Source organism: Nannospalax galili, unplaced genomic scaffold (genome assembly GCF_000622305.1).
Source record: "Nannospalax galili isolate Female #2095 unplaced genomic scaffold, S.galili_v1.0 scaffold290, whole genome shotgun sequence".
NCBI classification, from domain to species: Eukaryota; Metazoa; Chordata; class Mammalia; order Rodentia; family Spalacidae; genus Nannospalax; species Nannospalax galili.
Genome location: NW_008331486.1, coordinates 4,604,850 through 4,623,187, shown reverse-complemented (window position 1 = coordinate 4,623,187; position 18,338 = coordinate 4,604,850). Strand labels below are relative to the sequence as shown.

The window sequence follows — 18,338 nt, the reverse complement described above, 5'->3', positions numbered from 1 at the left end:
GGGGGAGAGACAACTGAGGGGGGAGGGGGAGAGACAAGGGCCACATTAGCCCTGGGCAAGCCCTTGCTGAGGACTGACGTGAACAGAGACTGAGTGCATAGCTGGGCAGAGGCAGGAGCTGCTACGAGAGAGGGGAGGAAAGGTGGCCAGAGCAGACGTAGAGGAGGGGAGGGAAGGGGAGGAGGGGTATGGTCAGACCCTGGGGGCAAAGCTGGAGGGAGGAACTGAGGAATGAGTTGGGGTTTTTTTTTAAGATTTATTTTATTCTTAATTATGTGTGTACGTGTGGGTTTATGTCTAGGTGTCTACAGAAGGCAGAAGCATCGGCTCCTCTGGGGGTGGAATCACAGAAAGCTATGAGCTGGGAACTGAACTCGGGTCCTCTGCTAAAGCAGTACACACTCTTAACCACTGAACCATCTCTCTAGCCCCAGAATGAGGTTTTAAGCAGATTCCTCAGATACACTGAAGGCCCTGAACAGCTTCAGATAATGAACATGGAAGCCCGTGACATCACAGCTGCAAAGTATGGCTGGCCCTGGGGTGGCCCTTGGCAGGCATGGAGCATCCACACCATGGGGACCAGGAAGAAGTAGAGATGGTGGGTTCTGCAGAGAAACATGACCCTAGAACAGTGCTTAGAATCAGGCTTGAGGTTACCCCAGAGCCAATACCATCCCTTCCAGCCACAAAACCCCAAAGGAGGAAAGAGTCCTTATGGCAAAAGAGAGGTCAGCTCTGTGTCCCTTGTTAGACCAGAAGCGACACACAAGCTGGAGAAAAATAATATTGTCTATCACTGCAGGAGACAATTTATAAAAATGTAGAAAGTACAGGTAGGTAAAGAAAAAGAAGAAAAATTAAATTATACACGCGGAATCCACATTCAAAAACACAGCAAGGGGCATACCTGGCTTTGTGGAATGTAAACACCAGCTCTAGCCCTTTTCCAAATGTGTCTGTGTGCTTTTGAAACTGGCATTATTCTCCATAAACTGTGCTAAACCCCGTGCCTTCCCTCACATTTCAAATGCACCTTGTGTACCCTCCGAGATGCTGATTCCAAATCAAAAGCATCCTTTTCAGTGCAGCACTGAATCATCCTTTACCTGTCATTCACTCTCCTGATGTGGGTATATGGGGTGTTCCTAACCTGAGCAGAAAGCCCAGAGCGGTGACTCCCTCCAGCACCCTGTCACAGTGCCACCACCCCCATCAGCTCCATGTCACTTACGGCAAACTCCTCGGGAGTCACTTTCAAAACATCGAAGATGACGGCGTCGTAGCTCTTGCTGGCATAGTCGCAGCTCTGGCCCTCCAGAGAGTCTGAGCTGCTGCCCTGTGGAGAAGGCGGAGACATGCCACCTGAGTGATCTGAGGTCACTGTCCCCTCTCCCAAATCCCCTCGGAATGAAGGATGCAAGAGTGATGGGCTCATATTATTACTTTGCTCCATGCTGGGTGCATCACCCCACACAGCCCTTTACACACCTTCTGACTTAGTTCCCAAGTGTTCTCTGTGTACACCCTGCTAGTCCCATTTTACAGATATGCCAGTGGAATCAATGTTACTTCTCCAAGGTTTCTGCCCTGTAAAGTTGAAAGCCAGAATGTGAACCCACCAAAGCATGACCTTGGACCACTACCCCTGCTTCTGGCCAGCAGTATAATAGCAGGAAAGAGTCAGGGGACAGAGCTGGGGTGTAGCTGAGTATAGAACACTTGCCCAGCATGCTTGAAGCCCAGGTCTATCCCAGACACCAAAAAGAGAAAGAAAAGCCCCAGCCCAGCTCTCTCACAGAGAGAACAGGCCCCAGTCTCAGAAGCACGAGGAGAATACCCATTGTGTTGGCTTTCTTTCATTTTTTGAAGATTTATTTACGAATGTGTGCCTGTGTATGCATGCTTACGTGTGTGTGCCTGTGTATGCATGCTTATGCATGGGTGCAGGTGCCCATTCAGGGCATTAGATCCCCTAGAACTGCAATTATAGGCAACTGTAAACTCCCCCACATGGGTGCTGAGAACCAAATTCGACTAGAAGAGCAGCAAGCACTCTTAACTGCTGAGCACCTCTGTAGCCCCTATTCTGTTGACTTTTGAACATGAACTCAATTCACCTTTCCTTTTCATGGCTGAAGTTGGTGCAAGAAATCATTACAGAAATTGTAAACCTTGCTCTGGAGGCTTGATTCACATGGGTGACCGGGGACTGGAAGCGTGCTGACTCATGAGCTGAGAGACAACTGCCGAGCTTTGGAGACTGCCAGGAAACAGAGTCCCTGGTGTAAGGGACACCAAGTCCTGCATGTAAGGACAGGGGCTCCCACAAAGAAGCAAAGGGAGACTCCCCACAAATGACAGAGCTCATGAAACTCAGTGCTGTGCTGACCCAGAATGCTGGGCTTACCTTCTCTTTAATTTGCTTCATCTCATCAAACTCCACTTTGGGGAACCCATCAGGCTTATCACCCAAAGCTGTGCCCCACTCATAAAGGACTTTATTCGGTTCAACTCATGAAAAAGGAGTTTGTGGTTTCCACTCATCTCACCATCTTGGGGTGGGAGTGTGGGAATCTGCTTTCATTAATTCCTCTTTATTTCACTCTTTCCAAAATGGCTATATCTGGAAAAAGGTTGCACTCTTAGTGGGAACTAGGCTGTTTTTAGATCAATGAAGAAAACCAATAATTACAACTGACCGTGTGAGGTTAGAGAGGAGCAGAAATACAACCAGCTGCCTCCAGGCCTGGGTGGTGGAGAGTTCTGCAGCAGAGGCTCCACATGGCACTGAGCGGCAAAGACCACACAGGCTACAGGCGGGCTGGATAGAACGCCAGCCGTACACCAGCTGCTGCTGGCTCAGGCAGTGACTTCATTTTACCATGTCTCATCATGTGTAAAATTGTAATATTAAATCCCATGTCCCAGGGTAGCAGCATGGGTTACCTAAATGAACCAAAAACAACTGGCAGAAACTACCAACTCCCCTCTCTGGGAGAGGCTGGCTAGAAGGCCTGGGGCGGGCTCCACATGGCATTTTAAAAGTTCCACATGTGGCAAGGCATTCTCCCCTGAGGATAATCTGCTCTGAATAAAGCTAAAGAATCACACAACTGCTCCTGATGTGCCTGGAACTGTCACGCAGCCCGTCTCCCAATTCCATGTGCAGATGAAGATTCAGAAGTCGCTCTGCACTCTCTGCCCTCTTCAAGACAGCAGTTCAGCCAAGCTGGAGGGGCAGGTCTCCTCAAGGAGAGAAGTGTTATGGTTAAGGACACCAACTCTAGAGTCAGAGACAGTGGGTTTGAACCCATCTACCTGCCCGACATGGGAGCCACAATGTCTTTACCTCTCTGTGCCTCATTCACAAGCTGGCATAAAATGGTGTGTGCCTGAGAAAAAGCCCTGGGAACATGCAAACAAAAATATACCCAAAATACAGTGGGTATGGGTGTGTATGGGTAAAAATGTGTCATTCAGTCACCTGGGGTTGCTAAGCACTTCGGTTTACATATATACATTTATTAACCCTGCACATGCTATGGGACTTACCATGTGCGTACCAGCTCTCAGTACCCATGGAGGACTGGATCCAGAGCCCTGGAGGACACCAGACTCTGCAGGTATGCAAATGTCTGTAACACACCTAGCACAGAACCTGTGCGTGTCCTCCTGCATATTTTGAGTCTTCTCTGGACAACAAATACCTCACCCAATGGGAATGCTGTGCAAACTGTTACTGTATTGTTTAGAGAACAAGAAGAAAGTCTGCACATGTTCAGTACAGGTGCAACTTCTTATTGAGTATTTCTGATGCATGGCTCATAGATACGGAGGGCTGAACATATACAGAGAAGTATGTGAGTACACACATCTACATACACACACCCCAGAGAAGAAGGAAGTTTTACACTAAATGGATTGCAAATTATAGGTAGAGACAGAGGCCTGGTTCCTCCAGTTACCACAGGGTGTTCCTGGGATGTCAGGTCTTAGAACATTCCTGCCCCAAACTCCCACCTATGGGGACTTATTGAATCAAAAATTGCCCCAAACATGTTTGCTTGTGACAGTGGTGATCATGGTGACAAAGACGATGCAACAACTTATCTAGACTACACTGGTCCCCCAGGGGATTTTAAAGGCGTTCACAGGGTTCCATGGTTAAGAGCACATACTGCTTTTCCAGATGACCCAAGTTTGGTTCCCGGCACCCATGACAGGAGACTTACAGCCACCTGTAACACCAGTTCCAAAGGGATATGATGCCCTTTTCTGGCCTCCACAGGCACTGCACTCAAGTGCACAAACCTACACATAGACACACACACACACATACACACAAAAATCTTCAAAGTAAAATAAAATAAATCTTAAAAGGTACCCACAAATTTGGGGGCTGGAGAGAGGGCTCAGCAGTTAAGAGCACTGACTGCTCTTGCAGAGGGCCCAGGTTCAATTCCCAGCACCCACATGGCAGCTACAAACTGTCTTTAACTCCAGTTCCAGGGGAATCTGAAGCCCTCTTATGACCTCTGTGGCATTGCATGACACAGTCGCACACATGCAGGCAATACATTCGTACACATAAAATAAAAATAAATAAAATATTTTTTTAAAAAGGTACCCACAAATTTGATGTCAAGACTAGAGATCAGAACAAGGAATTTTTCCAAAGGTTGATAGGAAACTGGTTCCTATGCCTCTCTGACTAGTTAATCTAAGATCATCTCAAAACCCATGTAGGGAGCTCAGGCCCAACCTTGCCTCACCAGCATGTCGCAGGAGCCGGCACTATACCCAGACACAGCGGCACCAGTCTCAGATGACACCCTCCTACCATGTATCTGTTCCATTACTGAGCTTGGAAAGCAAATCCCATGCCCCACACAGAGGCCCTGCCCAGGCCACTAGACCACCAGTCCTTACAACCATTTCCTAAGAAGCAATGTAAATAAGCACACTGGCCAGTTGGACTGGCTTCTGCCTGACTTCATTCTTGAATGTTCAGCTTATTTATAGTTAGCAGTGGCTTTTCCTGGGAAAGGTCTGATCCCTTTTTGCCACCAAAATGGAATGTGGCACTTGCCATGGCTGGACTAGGCATGTATTTGTTTTTCTTTGAAGAGAGAAACTTCAAAAAACACCCTGACCTACAGGGCTGACTGGCTCCCAAACCTTGCACCTGGTGTGGCAGGCCAGGAGCCCTAAGAAGGCGGGTATTCATGGCTGAGGCCTGATGCCATGGTGCCTCCCTCCCACTACCCACCCACAACCTCTGTACCTGTGGAGCGGCGGAGGTGACCAACACGCTAGCCATCAGACCATTCTTCTTGTACATAGTCTCCAGGCCGCAGGGAGCGTCGGCGCAGCCTCTGCCGGTGACATAACCTGCTTGAGGGGTCCTGCAAGGCAAAGGGGCCATAAAAACCAGCTCGAAACCCACAGTCCCACCCTGGCGGCTGTGCCAGCCTCCAGCAGATCACCCAGAACATCCAAAAAGAAAAGTCCAAATTGGTGACTTCAAGCTCAGGCTGGCCCATAGAGGTAGTGCGTGGTGTTTGTACAGAGGATTGTTATGTCTAGATTAATTGCTGGTATCTAGCTGGACAATTTCATAGAGAATTCTGACTCCTTGTCAGGGGGCAGCCATGGGTCCAAATCCACCTGACCATCCTGCCTCTTGCAGAGGCTTGTTGGGTCCCACTGTGCAACTGTCTCAGGACAGGCCTGGCCCTCACAGGCCCCAGAGTTTGAACTCTGTATGAAGGCAAAGGCCAGTGAAAAAGACAAGCCAGTTGTGCTACCCAAGACACCACTGTGTCATCACACCTGACCCCACACAACTCACCACATGCCACGACTCCTCTAACTCACCTTCCCCCCTCCCATCATCCTGAGGGAAGTCTTGCTTTTTTGCTCATTTTCCATAGGGGGAAACTGAGGCACAGAAGGGTAAGTCAATCACACTTACAAAAGCACTCTGGTGCTTCTGCTTATACTGTCCCACCATGTTGTCACTCAAGACTCCCTTAAAGGTCATGTCTGGTTATTCTGCCTAGACCTCCCTTGTACACTCACTCCAGAGATCATGTGTCACCTCCCAGAACACAGAAAACCACTGACAGCATTTCAGCAGGAGAGCAGGGGTGATGCGAGCACAATTCAGAAGCCGATCATAGTCACCAACACGAAAGATGAGGGATGCTTCTGAGCTCAAGCGCCAGCGGGGAATGAAGTGGAGGGGACACGGACTGGGCCAGCAAGGCCAGGGTCCAGAAACTGGCACAGGGCAAGTGAGAGCAACTGAACCAGGACCAGGTAGCTTGTGGCAAGATGCAGTGCATCCTTCCCCAGGAGGGAGCAGAGGGGGTAGGGATCTGTGGAGAAAGATGACACACTTGACTGGGAGCACGGTGAATCTTGTAAACGAGGAAAATCAGCCCAGAGTCCTGGGAAAGACAATGAGAAAGATGGAAAGTGCCTCGCCTCAGTTGTTCTCCCAAGCCCCTCAGTCCTGGCCCTGCCACAACAGCCAAAGGAGTGTCAAGACCTCCAGCTCCTGTCGGCACATGGAGTGCCAACAGGGCTCTGTGCTCACCCTGGCACACAGCTGCTCCAGGATGAGCGTGGCCCTTTCCACCAGCACACTCAGCTCTGTGCCACCTGCCTCTTCCCCAGCACACTCACAAGAACCCATAAACCACATACGGAAGTCCCCTTGGGAAAGCTGCGTGGGTGCTGGGTGACACCCTGAGCTACTGCTGATTCTTCCAGGCAGTCTGGTGTCAGCAGCCCTTATCCACAGGTGATGCCCTGAGTGGTTCACTTTCACATGCGGGGTGGAGAGAAAGAGGGCAGACACATGCGTGGAGCTGAAGGGGACGAGGCAAAGTGGGAACTCTCAAACTTCAGCTTCTCCAGGTACTCTGTGAATTTCATAATAAAAAGGGGAGATTTTTTAAAATAAGAAGGGGCTACATAAAGAGGAAAAGCTGAGCTAAAGAGGCCAAAATCCTCTCTTAAGGAAGGAAAGGGGTTAACAGAGTTCTCACCTCTTAATCACTTTTACCCCAGGAGAAGCCAGTTCCCTGTCACCACCAATCCATGGTTGGTGTTGGTTTAAAAGCAGCTGAACAGAAAAATTCAAATAGATGATTCACACACAAAACACCAAAAACAAAAAATCATACAAATGGCTAATACGGGAAATGCCCCAGGGGAACCCAAACCCAAACCACAAAGACACTGCTTCACATCCACTAGCAGGGTCAGAATTAAAACAACAAAAACAAAATAAAACCAGACCAGACCACGTGTGGGTAAGGATGGGGGCTTGAGACGCTGATACACTACTCAGGAGAAGGTGAAATGGAAAGTAATTTGGCAGCTTCTTGAACAGTTAAAACAACCCAGCACTTCGGTTCCAAAGCATCAACCAAAAAAAGATGGACACATTCATGCACACACCAATATGCAGGAGATGTCTGTCTCAGTATCATTCCCGAAAGCACAAGCTGGAAACAGTTCAAATGTCTGTCATCCAGTGAACGCCTAAACAGCATGACCTAGCCACAGTGTAATACTACTCGGCTATAAAAAGAAATGAGCACTAACTAGCACAAGCCACAACATGATCAAACCTCAGAAACATTACGATAGGGGAAGAATCAGATGTGAAGGAATGTGCCGTGCCACACCATTTTAGGATATGCCCAGAAAAGGCAAATTTCTAGAAAAAAAATGCCCATGGTAGGAGATGACTGACTACACACAGACACAGGGCGCTTCTGAGGTGATGGGAGTGTTCTGAACTGGACAATGACAGGTACAGTCCAGAGATGTGGATTCTAGAGAGTTTAAGCTGCAGCACAATAAGGAAGGGTACCCTGAGCTCTGTCTGCCTCGTGATGGGATGGCACCTGACCTGTTCAGCATTTCCTTAGGAGTGATCGAGAAAATAGCATGAAAAGCAGAGAAGGGGAATGTTAATAACTCCAGAAGAAATGCGGCAGAGAGGGAGGAGCAGTCCCAGGGCCAAGGGAAGCCCCCTGGGTACAGTGTGGACAGGGCTTCCAAAAGAAACAAGGGTGGAAGCCCAGGAACTCCAGAATGGGGGTCCCAAGACAGATGACAAGTAATCCCAGCTCCAGGGCTCTGCAGCAGCCTCAAACCAGCCCAGCCCAGGGCTGATGCACACTTTGCTCCTATCTGCATATACCTGGCTCTCTGTGGAGACAGGGGCACCAGGCCTGGACCCCAACCTGCTGAGCATTGCCCTCTTCCTGGACTGGCTACCAGATGGATCCTGCTTCCTCTCAAAGGATTCTGCCAGGGGCCCCCAAGAGGGATCAGCAGGTAAAGGCACTTACTGTCAAGTCTAAGTCGTTACCTAAGTTCAAACCCTGGGACCCACACGGTAGAAGGAGAGAGCTGATTCTCACAAATTATCCTTTGACTTCCACATGTGTATATCATGGCACACGTGTGCCCAAATACATATACACACAGCAAATAAACAAATGTTAAAAACGGGGTGCTGTCAGCCCCACCTTCTTCATCAGCCCCATCTGGTGGCACAAAGTGCCTCTCCACACACCTGGGGCAGCAGCAATCCTGTGTGAAGTGCTGGCTAAGCATCACATATCTAAGCTATTTCCTTGCCACTACAGCCCCAGGAGGTAGAGACTACTCAGATTTCTGGGAAACTGAGAACCCAGGAGTTCAAACCCAGGCAGTCTTCTAGGACTTGGGCTCTTACACATCCCCGAAGCCGCTTTCCACCAGAGCTCAGTAAGCGTATGTGAAACACTTGTGCAGACCAGGCCCAGGTGAGCACAGGGCCAGTGTTACTACTGTGCTGTTAACTTTACCCTTTTCCCTGCCAAGATTCAATTATTCCTATTCTCCTTTCCTACGACCAGCGTTCTAGTTTGTTTCTTCATTGCTGACAAAACACTCTGACCAATACCAACTTGGGAAGGAAAGGGCTTATTCGGCTTATACCTCCCAGGTCACAGTTCATCACTGAGGGAGCCCAAGGTAGAAACTCAGGGCAGGAACCTGGAGGCAGGAGCTGAAGCACAGGCCATGGAGGAACGCTGCTTACTGGCTTGCTCCTATGGTCCGTGTTCAGCCTGCTTTCTTATACAATACAGAACAACCTGCCCATGGGTGGCACTGTCCACAGTGGGCTGGGCCCTCCCACATCACTCAACAATCAAGAAAATACCCCACAGAAATGGCCATAGGCATATGGAGACAATTCCCCAAGTGAGGCTCCCTCCACCCAGGTATGTAAAGTAGACAACTAAAGCTATCCAGCATAACCAGCAAAAGATTAGCTTTAAATGTTCAAGAATGGCTTTGGACTTTGTGAGATCATGGGCTTCCACTGCTGGGAAGGGGGTTACCAGTAGCAGACTCCAGGGAACCACGCTTCCCTATCCACAAGGCTCGACCTATCACCCTACCCCCATCCCCAACCCCAGCACCAGTGCACCTGGAGAAGTCCTGCAGTCACTGCATAACTCGCTGTGCCTCCCATGGAAGGCCAAAGCTGGAAAGAAAGCCAAAGCACTTGTTTCCGATCCGACTCCTGCATGTCTCGCCACAACAGAAACAGCCTCATTTATGGGCAATGGTTCACAGGTAAGTGGTATTTCTTCACATGCACAGAAATACCAGGGCCATGCAAAATACAGCATCCCTGTATCCCAGGCCCAGAGCAAGCCCCGCCCATCCGATGTGGGTCATGAGGCTGCTGAGCGCAGCTCTTGGTGTCAGGGTGCTGATTCCTATCACTGCTCAGCCTGACTAGGCTCCGAGGAGAGCACCTCTTCCTGACCCCACAGGTGGGCACTAAAGATGGTGACTGTGCCTGGACTACACCAGAGTGGCCATCTCATTTCCTGAGACCTCATCTCTGCTAGTCAGCTACACTGAGGCACTAATGCTAGGGAGGAGAGTGTATCCCTGGTCTAGGGGCAGTTTGGTCAGTGGGGCAGGGTGAGGAGGGAGTGAACACACAAGCAAGAAGCAGAAGAGTGAGCAGCCAGGCCCTGGCGTTCAGCACCAGGTGGTCTGAATTTCCCAAAGACCTTGGCCAAGCCCCTAAGCATCAGATCCACACTAACCCACCAGGAGTCTGACCTTGAAGACACAGGGACCAGCTGGAGGCAGGAAGAGACCATCATTCACTGGGCCTCATTCTACCTAGAAGCTCTCAGCTGCTTTGGGCCCAGGACCCTGCATGGCCCCTTCTCACAGAATTTTTTTTTAATGTTCAAAATTCCACAGGAAACCAATGCAATCTAAATACAGTTGGCTATTTTTTAATGTGTTAGTAGTAAGATGCATTTCACCATGTAAGGCAAGGCACATACTCCTTTATTACCGTTTTAAGTCCCATCGTCGTGAGCAGATACTCTGGGATGCTCACAACTGCTAAGTGATATGAAAATGCTGGTGATTTCTATAGTGCCAGGATCCCCAGTGCTGTGTACTACTGTGACCTCATGTATTAATAAACGGAGAAATGCTATACTTCAATGCCAAGTTAGTGCAAATAAAGACGTCATTTTTCCCCATCCAAATTCATAGATGCTCGGGACCCTTCTTCCAGATACTGGGAAAGTGAAGTCAGCAGGTCGCTTACCCTCACGATTGTTGTTTTGAGGTTCGGGGATGGAAGCCAGGGCCTTGTGTATTCTAGGCAAATGCTTTAGCACCAAGATGCACCTGCAGTCCTAGGGTGTGATATCTGAAGGAGGCAGAACAGCAAGCACAAAGCTGCTATTTTGAGCTAGCAGGTCTATGACCGAGGCAGAAGGCCATGGCTGGGACTTAGCAGGAAACAGAGGACAGACAGGCTGGGACAGAGCAGGAAGGTCCTTGTAGGCTGTAGGGAGGACTGTAGGTTCCCCTCCAAGGCATTGGGAATCCTTGTGAACTTGAGGATTTGGGACAGACGAGTGATACGTACTTTTTTTAAAATGTATGTGTGTATGTACATCTTGTGTGCAATCTGTGCCTGTGAAGGGGGTGGCCACAGAGGCAAGCACAGTGTGTCACAACTGGCAGCTGGAGTTACAGCAGCTGAGAGTCACCCAATGTGGCTGCTGGGAACCAAACTCAGGGCCTCTGGAAGAGCAGTGAGCACTCTTACTACTGAGCCATCTCTCCAGCCCCAACATGCACTGTTGCTGAAGACCACTTTGGCTATTGTGTGGAGAAAGGCAGGTGCAGTTTCACTGACACATAAAGAAGAGGTGACTGGGACCATCAGGGGTCAAAGCAAGTCCCACAGGAAGCACCACGGGGCTGGCATGAAACTACTGGAAGTTCCCAAGACAGGAGACAAGGTAGGGCACCAAGCTTATGGGGGCAGGCAGGCTCGTAGGGTGCCAGGTGCCCACAGCACACACAGCAATGGCTCCTTCTCACTTCCCCAGCCCTACATCACCCTAGATTCTCACAGGTGCTGGGAAAGCACAGCAAGACAGGGAGGGGCCTGAGTGGTCACAGCAGCAGTGTCTGCCTCTGCTCACCCCTCATCTGTTCAGATACAATGACGCTTTCCCCAAGTCTGTGCAGAGGACTCCAGCCAGTCCGGGGCCTCAAGGAGCTTGGCCTCAGCCTGGTCCTCGGTGCCTTGCCCCACCTGTTGCACACTGAGTTTGTCTAAGGCTCTGGAGGGAGGATTTGTGTACATTCTTTAAAATTCATTTTACAGATGTGAAAACAGGTTTGGAGCAATGTTTTCAACTATAACGTAAGGGTATATACATTTTTACATGTCTGCACTTGCTGTGTCCCCTGCAAGTCAGGGAGGTGGCTAGATCATGGGAGAAGCACTAGCTTTTAGATTTGGGCAAGTTAGCCTGTGCCACACCAAAACCCATTCTTTTCTCTCCACTCTCAACCTCTTATGTATGCACAGGCACACAAACACACACACACACACTCATGCATGCATACATGCACATACTCATACACGAACGTGCACACGCACTCTCCTACTGCTAACACCTCCCTGGAAACCCAAACACTGCAGGAGCAAAGTTGTTCTCATGATGTAATCCCCTAAGAACGTGGCAGCTGTGTCGGAACCGCAGAACAATCCCACGTCTTTCTCTGCTCATGACAGAGTCTGGTCTTGTGTGTGGGCTCCCAGAGAGGGAAAGGAAAAGCCTAGACGCAGCAGCTCTGGTCTCCTTCCAGACCTTCAGATCACTCCTCAACGTTTCAGGCTCAGGAAACCATGGAATGGCCTGAGACGGACGGGCCAATGCAGACCCCATGGAGAAGGCAGAATAATCACTTTTTCCTAAGCCGGTGGAGGCTGTTTCAAAGAAAATACATACAGCCAAGCATGTCCAATTACAAGAGCATGATTTCTTCCAAATGTTGCAGACAAGTATGAAAAATGGATCCTGGGGGGGGCATGGGGGGAGAGCCTTTTGCCAGGGTGGGATGGGAATGTGTATCAGGTGCTGGCTGGGGCAGGCCACTTTGTGGGGTCACACACACACAAGCTGCAAGCTACGTCAAAGACTAATGGGAAGGAGTCTGTGCATGCTTCCACTCACGCCCACTTACTGGTATTGTCCACCTCAAGAGCCATATGCTGACATGCACAGTCTCCTGAGCCAGGATCACAGTGCATCAGCCTCATTCCCAGGGCAATCACCTAGGGCTGGACCACCTGCCAGCGGCTCATGAAAGGTCCGCTGTGAGGGGCAGGCAGGACTGGTATCCATACTCGCCAAACCTCACTCCTGGAAAGTAGCAGCACCCAGCAGATTTTGAAGAAAGACCTAGGCCACAAAGCACATGTCAACTAGAAAAGCCTCACTTGGGCAAGAGATGGCTCAGCAAGTAAAAGCAACCTTGACACTTTGGGTTCCATCCCCAGGGCCTGTATGGTGGAGGGAAAGAATGACTCCCACAGGTTGTCCTCTGATCGCCACATGTGCCCTGGTGTATGCATGGACATACACACACACACACACACACACACACACGCATGCACGCACACATAAATAATGCAATTTAAAAAGAAAACCTGACTCAATGCTTGCTTCCTATACTGCTGTATAACACACCAGGCATGGCTAAGCTCTGCAGGAGAGGACTGAGCAGTGCCTGGGCTGGAGGCTGTTGTTGGAGATAGGGTCATCAGCTTGAAGCTGGGGTAGGAACCAGATCAGCAGGCAGCGAACCACATGGCCCTGTGGCAGGTGTCCCCCAGTGGCAGCAACAGTACCTCAGAGAGCCAAAGCTGGGAAGAGGCAGTGGAGACCCCCTCATTCTTCTTTTTAATTTTGTTATGAGCATGTGCATGTTTGTGTGTGCACATGTGTGTGCAGGTGCCCATAAAGGCTAGAAAGGGGCACTGGAGCCCTTAAAGCTAGAGCTACAGGTGTTTGTGAGCCATCCAATGTGGATGCTGGTGAAGAGGAAAATACACCCATGCCATTTTATGTCACTTTTGTGTGTGTCTAATACTGTTTTGTGACTGATTTCAGACTTTAGGGCCTAGTATTTGCCGTATGGTGGTTTTATGATGCTTACTAAAATTTGTGTTGAAAAGGAATCAAAGCTAAAATGGAGAAAGCTATCTTCAGAAATGAAACCAGTTATCTAGTGGGGCATCTGTTTACAACCACCTTGCTTGCAATAAACTCTGGTGTTAAAGAATACCATAGCTCCTGCCCTAAATGCCTGCCTCTGCAAACATACCTACAGAAGGACTTTCCCCTCAGTGGTCTCAGGGCACGTGAGCACCTGTGTTGCTAATCACACGGGCTCTAGCTTAAACCCACCAATGCTGTAACAGTTAAAAGAATCACATGGAAAACAAGCAAAAACTGTGAAAGAACTAAACTTGGGGCTCGAGTTTTTTCTGGAGGAAACTGCTTGAGTCTGCATAAACCTTCCCAATTTCTCGGCATGAATCCCTTGGGTGCCTTCTCTCTGTGTGGTGGGTCCCCTGCCTCAGTCTCCCATTACGCTGGGATCCAAATTCCAGGCCTCTGTAGCTCTCAGCCCCTGAGCCATCTCTCCAGCCCCAAGGAGGTTCATTCTGTCCATGGGAACCTAAAGCCCAGCCCAGGACTCCAGGTCTTTCCAAGTGGGAGACCTCAGTTTTGATTATAAAATAAATGCATGCACACGGAAGTACATAAAGCAGATAGAAAAGGAGCAGGGTGGAAAAGGAGGGCCTCTCCTGCACCCCTGACTCTGACTCCAAGGCCGCACAGCTCAGAGTGCCAGGTAGCAACTAACAAACACATCCACACAGATTCAGAGAGACATGGAGATGGAGATTCATACAGACATAAATGCCCCTCCTTTTTAATGCTACAAACCTTAGTTCTCTTTTGACAAACTGTTAATAAGAAAAACCCTAGTAATAAACTCTAGTGGATTTGTGGTTTACCACTCATGGCAATACCTACATCCACCCATCTGAAACTATGGGCTGCAACTCCAGCACCTGCTCAGTCTACACAGTGCCCAGAGCACACTGTGTTTGGAGGTCTTTTGATAACTTGCAGCTCAACACTCTCTCCCAACCTGCAGTCACAGGCTTGGGAGACATGGACCAAGACATCCACAGAGCGATGCTTGACACAGTAAAAAGCCAGGCACCATTCTGTGCCTTAGAAAACAGACACATCAGGGTTGGACGCCCACCTGCCATTTGTTACTCTGTGCCCTCCCTTGGCAAGGTGCTTGGCCTGGCCCACCTTCAGGCTGAGAAGATTCTTGGATGACTACACAGAAGTGGCTGGCACATGAGAAGCATTCACTATATGACAATTATGGTGTCGGGTGGCTTTCTGTCATTATAACACGTGGCTGAAGTAAACAACTTATTACAGATAAAAGGGCTGATTTTGGCTCACAGCTATGGAGGGTCCCATCCAGGCTAAGTTGGCCATGCTGTCTTGGGCCTATGACAAGGCATCACATCACACTGTGTTGTGTATGGCAGAGCAAACCACTTGCCTCAAGAGACCATCTCACCCCAGTCAGAATGGCTACCATCAAGAAAACAAACAGCAACAAGTGCTGGCGAGGATGTAGGGGAAGAGAATTAGTCATTGTCCATGGAATGAAAGTCAGCGTGAAGGCTCCTTTGAAAAAGCGAAAAATAGAGCTACTATATTAGGGAGGTGGCATAGGCCTATGGTCCCTGTACTTATGTGGCTGAGGCAGGAGGACCATGAGTTCAAGGCCTGTCTTGGCTATAAAATGAGTTATTAACTTAGTGAGACCCTGTTTGAAAACAAACAAAAAAAAAAGATGCAGTGGTGGAGGTGGGGCTCTAGCTGGCACTTGCGGAGGGCTTGTCAATCATGAACAAAGCCCTGGGTTCAGTGCCCAGTACCACAAAATAAAAACAAAAAACTAACACATGATCCAGCTGTATCACTCCTGGGTACATACCAAAAGGACTTTAGTCAGTGTACCACATAGATACCTACACATCCATGCTTACTACTGCACCACGCACCACATACCACAGCAAGACATAGACCCAGATGTCCATCCACAGATGAAGAAAATGTGACACGTTAACACAATGGAATTGTAGACAGTAATGAAGATGAAATTATGACATTTATAGGAAAACAGATGGAACCAGAGATCATTATGGTAAATAAAGCAAAGCAGACTCAAAGGACAGCTATCACATTTTCTCTCATGTGAAGAGTATCAAGTTGAGGCAAGGGATGAACATGAAGGAGAAGTATGCATTTCTCCAAAGAGCAGAGTCCAGGCCAGCAGGAGACTCTGAGTGTGTAGACCTTTGTAAAAGGCTTCTGGAGTCTCTGCATGCCCCACGCAAGCACCAACAATCTGCTCTAGATGCCAAGCTCCTCCTTCCCTAGCAAGGCCTCAGGGACAAAGAGAAGCATCCTCATCTGCAGCCACCAGCTGAGAAGTAAGGTCTGGCTTTCCTCTAGGCAGAGTAAGCAAATGTTAGAACAGGAAGCTTGGAATGTTGGTGGGTGGGCCTTAAAGAGAGCTCTGGGAAATGGAGAGTGAGGAAAGGAGTAAAGTTGGCCTGGGATACCCCAGACACCCATAAAAGTCCTGGGAACATCCTGGTGGGGCACCTCCCATCCTAAACCTAGGAAGAAGGTTTCCCCACACAAGGGCTCCAATATCCTGGTCCCTCTTCCCAACTCTCTTACAAAGGTCTACACTCTATCACCTACTTGCTCAAAATCAAGGTTCAGAAGGTATCTGCTTTGGTACTAAGCCAGCAATGTCATCTAGAATAAGCTGGTCACCATCTCTGCACAGCAACTGTGGACAGAGATGCCTCTGGGTGGAATGCAGCCAAGTCTCACCTCCTCCCAACTCCTGAGCCACTCGTAACCCCCTAAGCATGCCACACAGTGACCCTTCCTAATGCAAATCCAGAACTTGCAGGACATCCAGCAAGGAGTGTATTTCCTACCTACCAAGCCTAGGCAAGAGCCATGCTGATCAGAGAGCCCTGTACCTGATGCTGGCCTGGCTCACAGTGAGGCTCTAATTCTCACTTTTTCTTCTGTGACCAGGTCTCTCTCTTCTAGAAACCACAAGGCTGGGAGTGGGCTGGTGGATCAGAAGACCCACGTTCCAAGGTCTCCTTGACAGTTATCATGAGTCCTGGTCTTGGGTCCTCACCTTCTCAATGAGCACCCTGGTGCATCCCATTCCAAGTGGAGGGAAACTGTCCACAGAGGACAAGGCAGGTAGGCCAGCTGGAGCAGGCAGAGGGAGACCATCTGAGCAGGGGCATTAGCACTTAAGGTGTTCCCTATGAATAGAGGCTTGGGCAAGAGGCTCTGCCTACTGTTGGGAGGGGGATGTCTTCCAACCTCATCCCACAGCACTTGAGGCACTAAAGGGGTGGGAGGTGGTAGGAAGGCCCAAGGGATACTTTCACAACACACCATGTTTGATTTTAGTTTCCCCAATCAATGAAATATATCCACATTTGCTTTCTTCTCTCCAAACCTTGTTGAAATGATCAAAAACTTTAAAATATTAAGGAAGTAAAATCTTGTACCAACAATAATCTGCTACAAAATGCGGTAGCACCAGAGCCCCTGGTGAGACAGAAGAAACCTAGACAAGAAAGTTTAAAAATGTACAGAAATTATTTGAAGAAAATTATCATATTTTATTAAAAGTTTCACAAGAGCACGTGAGATGGCGTAAAGGCCTGATGACCTGAGTTTGATCTCTGAGACCCACATGGTAGGAGGAGAGAACCGATTCCTCCAAGTTGTCCTCTGACCTCCACAAGTGGGCCATGGTAGACATGTCCTCCACACATACATAAACATATATACACACACACCAATAAATGTAATTTTTAAAGACTTTAAAATACTTAAAGACCTTTCACTCCCTAGGAACAATATTGCAAAGTCACAAACTCTCCCCCAATTAATCTACAAATAAAATAATGCAATTTTGCTCTAAGATCAAAGGGGATTCTTTCTGGAACTCAATGAACTGAATCAAAATTTCATCTGGAATAATAATTAAAAGTAACTTAAAAGTTCTCAGGGAAAAAATGTAATAGGAAGGGCCTTGTTCAACCAGGGTCCTGTCCAGCACTGACAGAAGTCCAGAAACAGCTGAACAGATCAGTGGGGAGGAGGGCAGTCCAGCACACAGGACCGAGCACAAGTCAGGGTTAACACGATCAAAGGGCATCTCAAATATCAGAGGATACATCACTTAAAAATGTTGATGAGACAAGTTACTGCTCACTTACGGAGGGCAGAAACTCATTCAAAACTTTATCCAATATCATATATAAGAACTATGTTTGGGGCTGGAGAGATGGCTCAGTGATTAAGAGCACTGTCTGCTCTTGCAGAGGACCCAGATTCGATTCCCAGCACCCACATGGCAGCTACAAACCGTCCTTAACTCCGGTTCCAGGGGAATCCAAAGTCCTCTTCTGACCTCTGCAGCACTGCCTAACTTTATCCAATATCATATATAAGAACTATGTTTGGGGCTGGAGAGATGGCTCAGTGATTAAGAGCACTGTCTGCTCTTGCAGAGACCCAGATTCGATTCCCAGCACCCACATGGCAGCTACAAACCGTCCTTAACTCCGGTTCCAGGGGAATCCAAAGTCCTCTTCTGACCTCTGCAGCACTGCCTGACATGGTGCACTCACATACACGCAGGCAATACACTCATACACATAAAATAAAAATAATTTTTTTTCTTTTTTTATCATTTTTAAAATTTTTAATAACTACATGATTAGAAGCATTTCACTACAACTTTAACATATTCAGTGACAC

The 18,338-nt window shown here is 48.6% G+C and overlaps 1 protein-coding gene across 7 annotated transcripts in view; it reads right to left on the bottom strand.

Moving 5' to 3' along the window:
• The window catches only part of Ralgps1 (Ral GEF with PH domain and SH3 binding motif 1), a 269,430-nt gene that overhangs the window by 215,107 nt on the left and 35,985 nt on the right, over positions 1-18,338 (bottom strand). For all 7 annotated transcript variants that reach the window (XM_008824977.2, XM_017796233.2, XM_017796226.2 and 4 more), the window contains exons 2-3: positions 5,288-5,408; positions 1,235-1,339 (exon numbers count right to left, since the gene is read on the bottom strand). In XM_008824977.2, coding sequence (XP_008823199.1) covers positions 1,235-1,339; positions 5,288-5,344 — 162 coding nt within the window. In that variant the 5' untranslated portion in view covers positions 5,345-5,408. The remainder of the gene's footprint in view (positions 1-1,234; positions 1,340-5,287; positions 5,409-18,338) is intronic.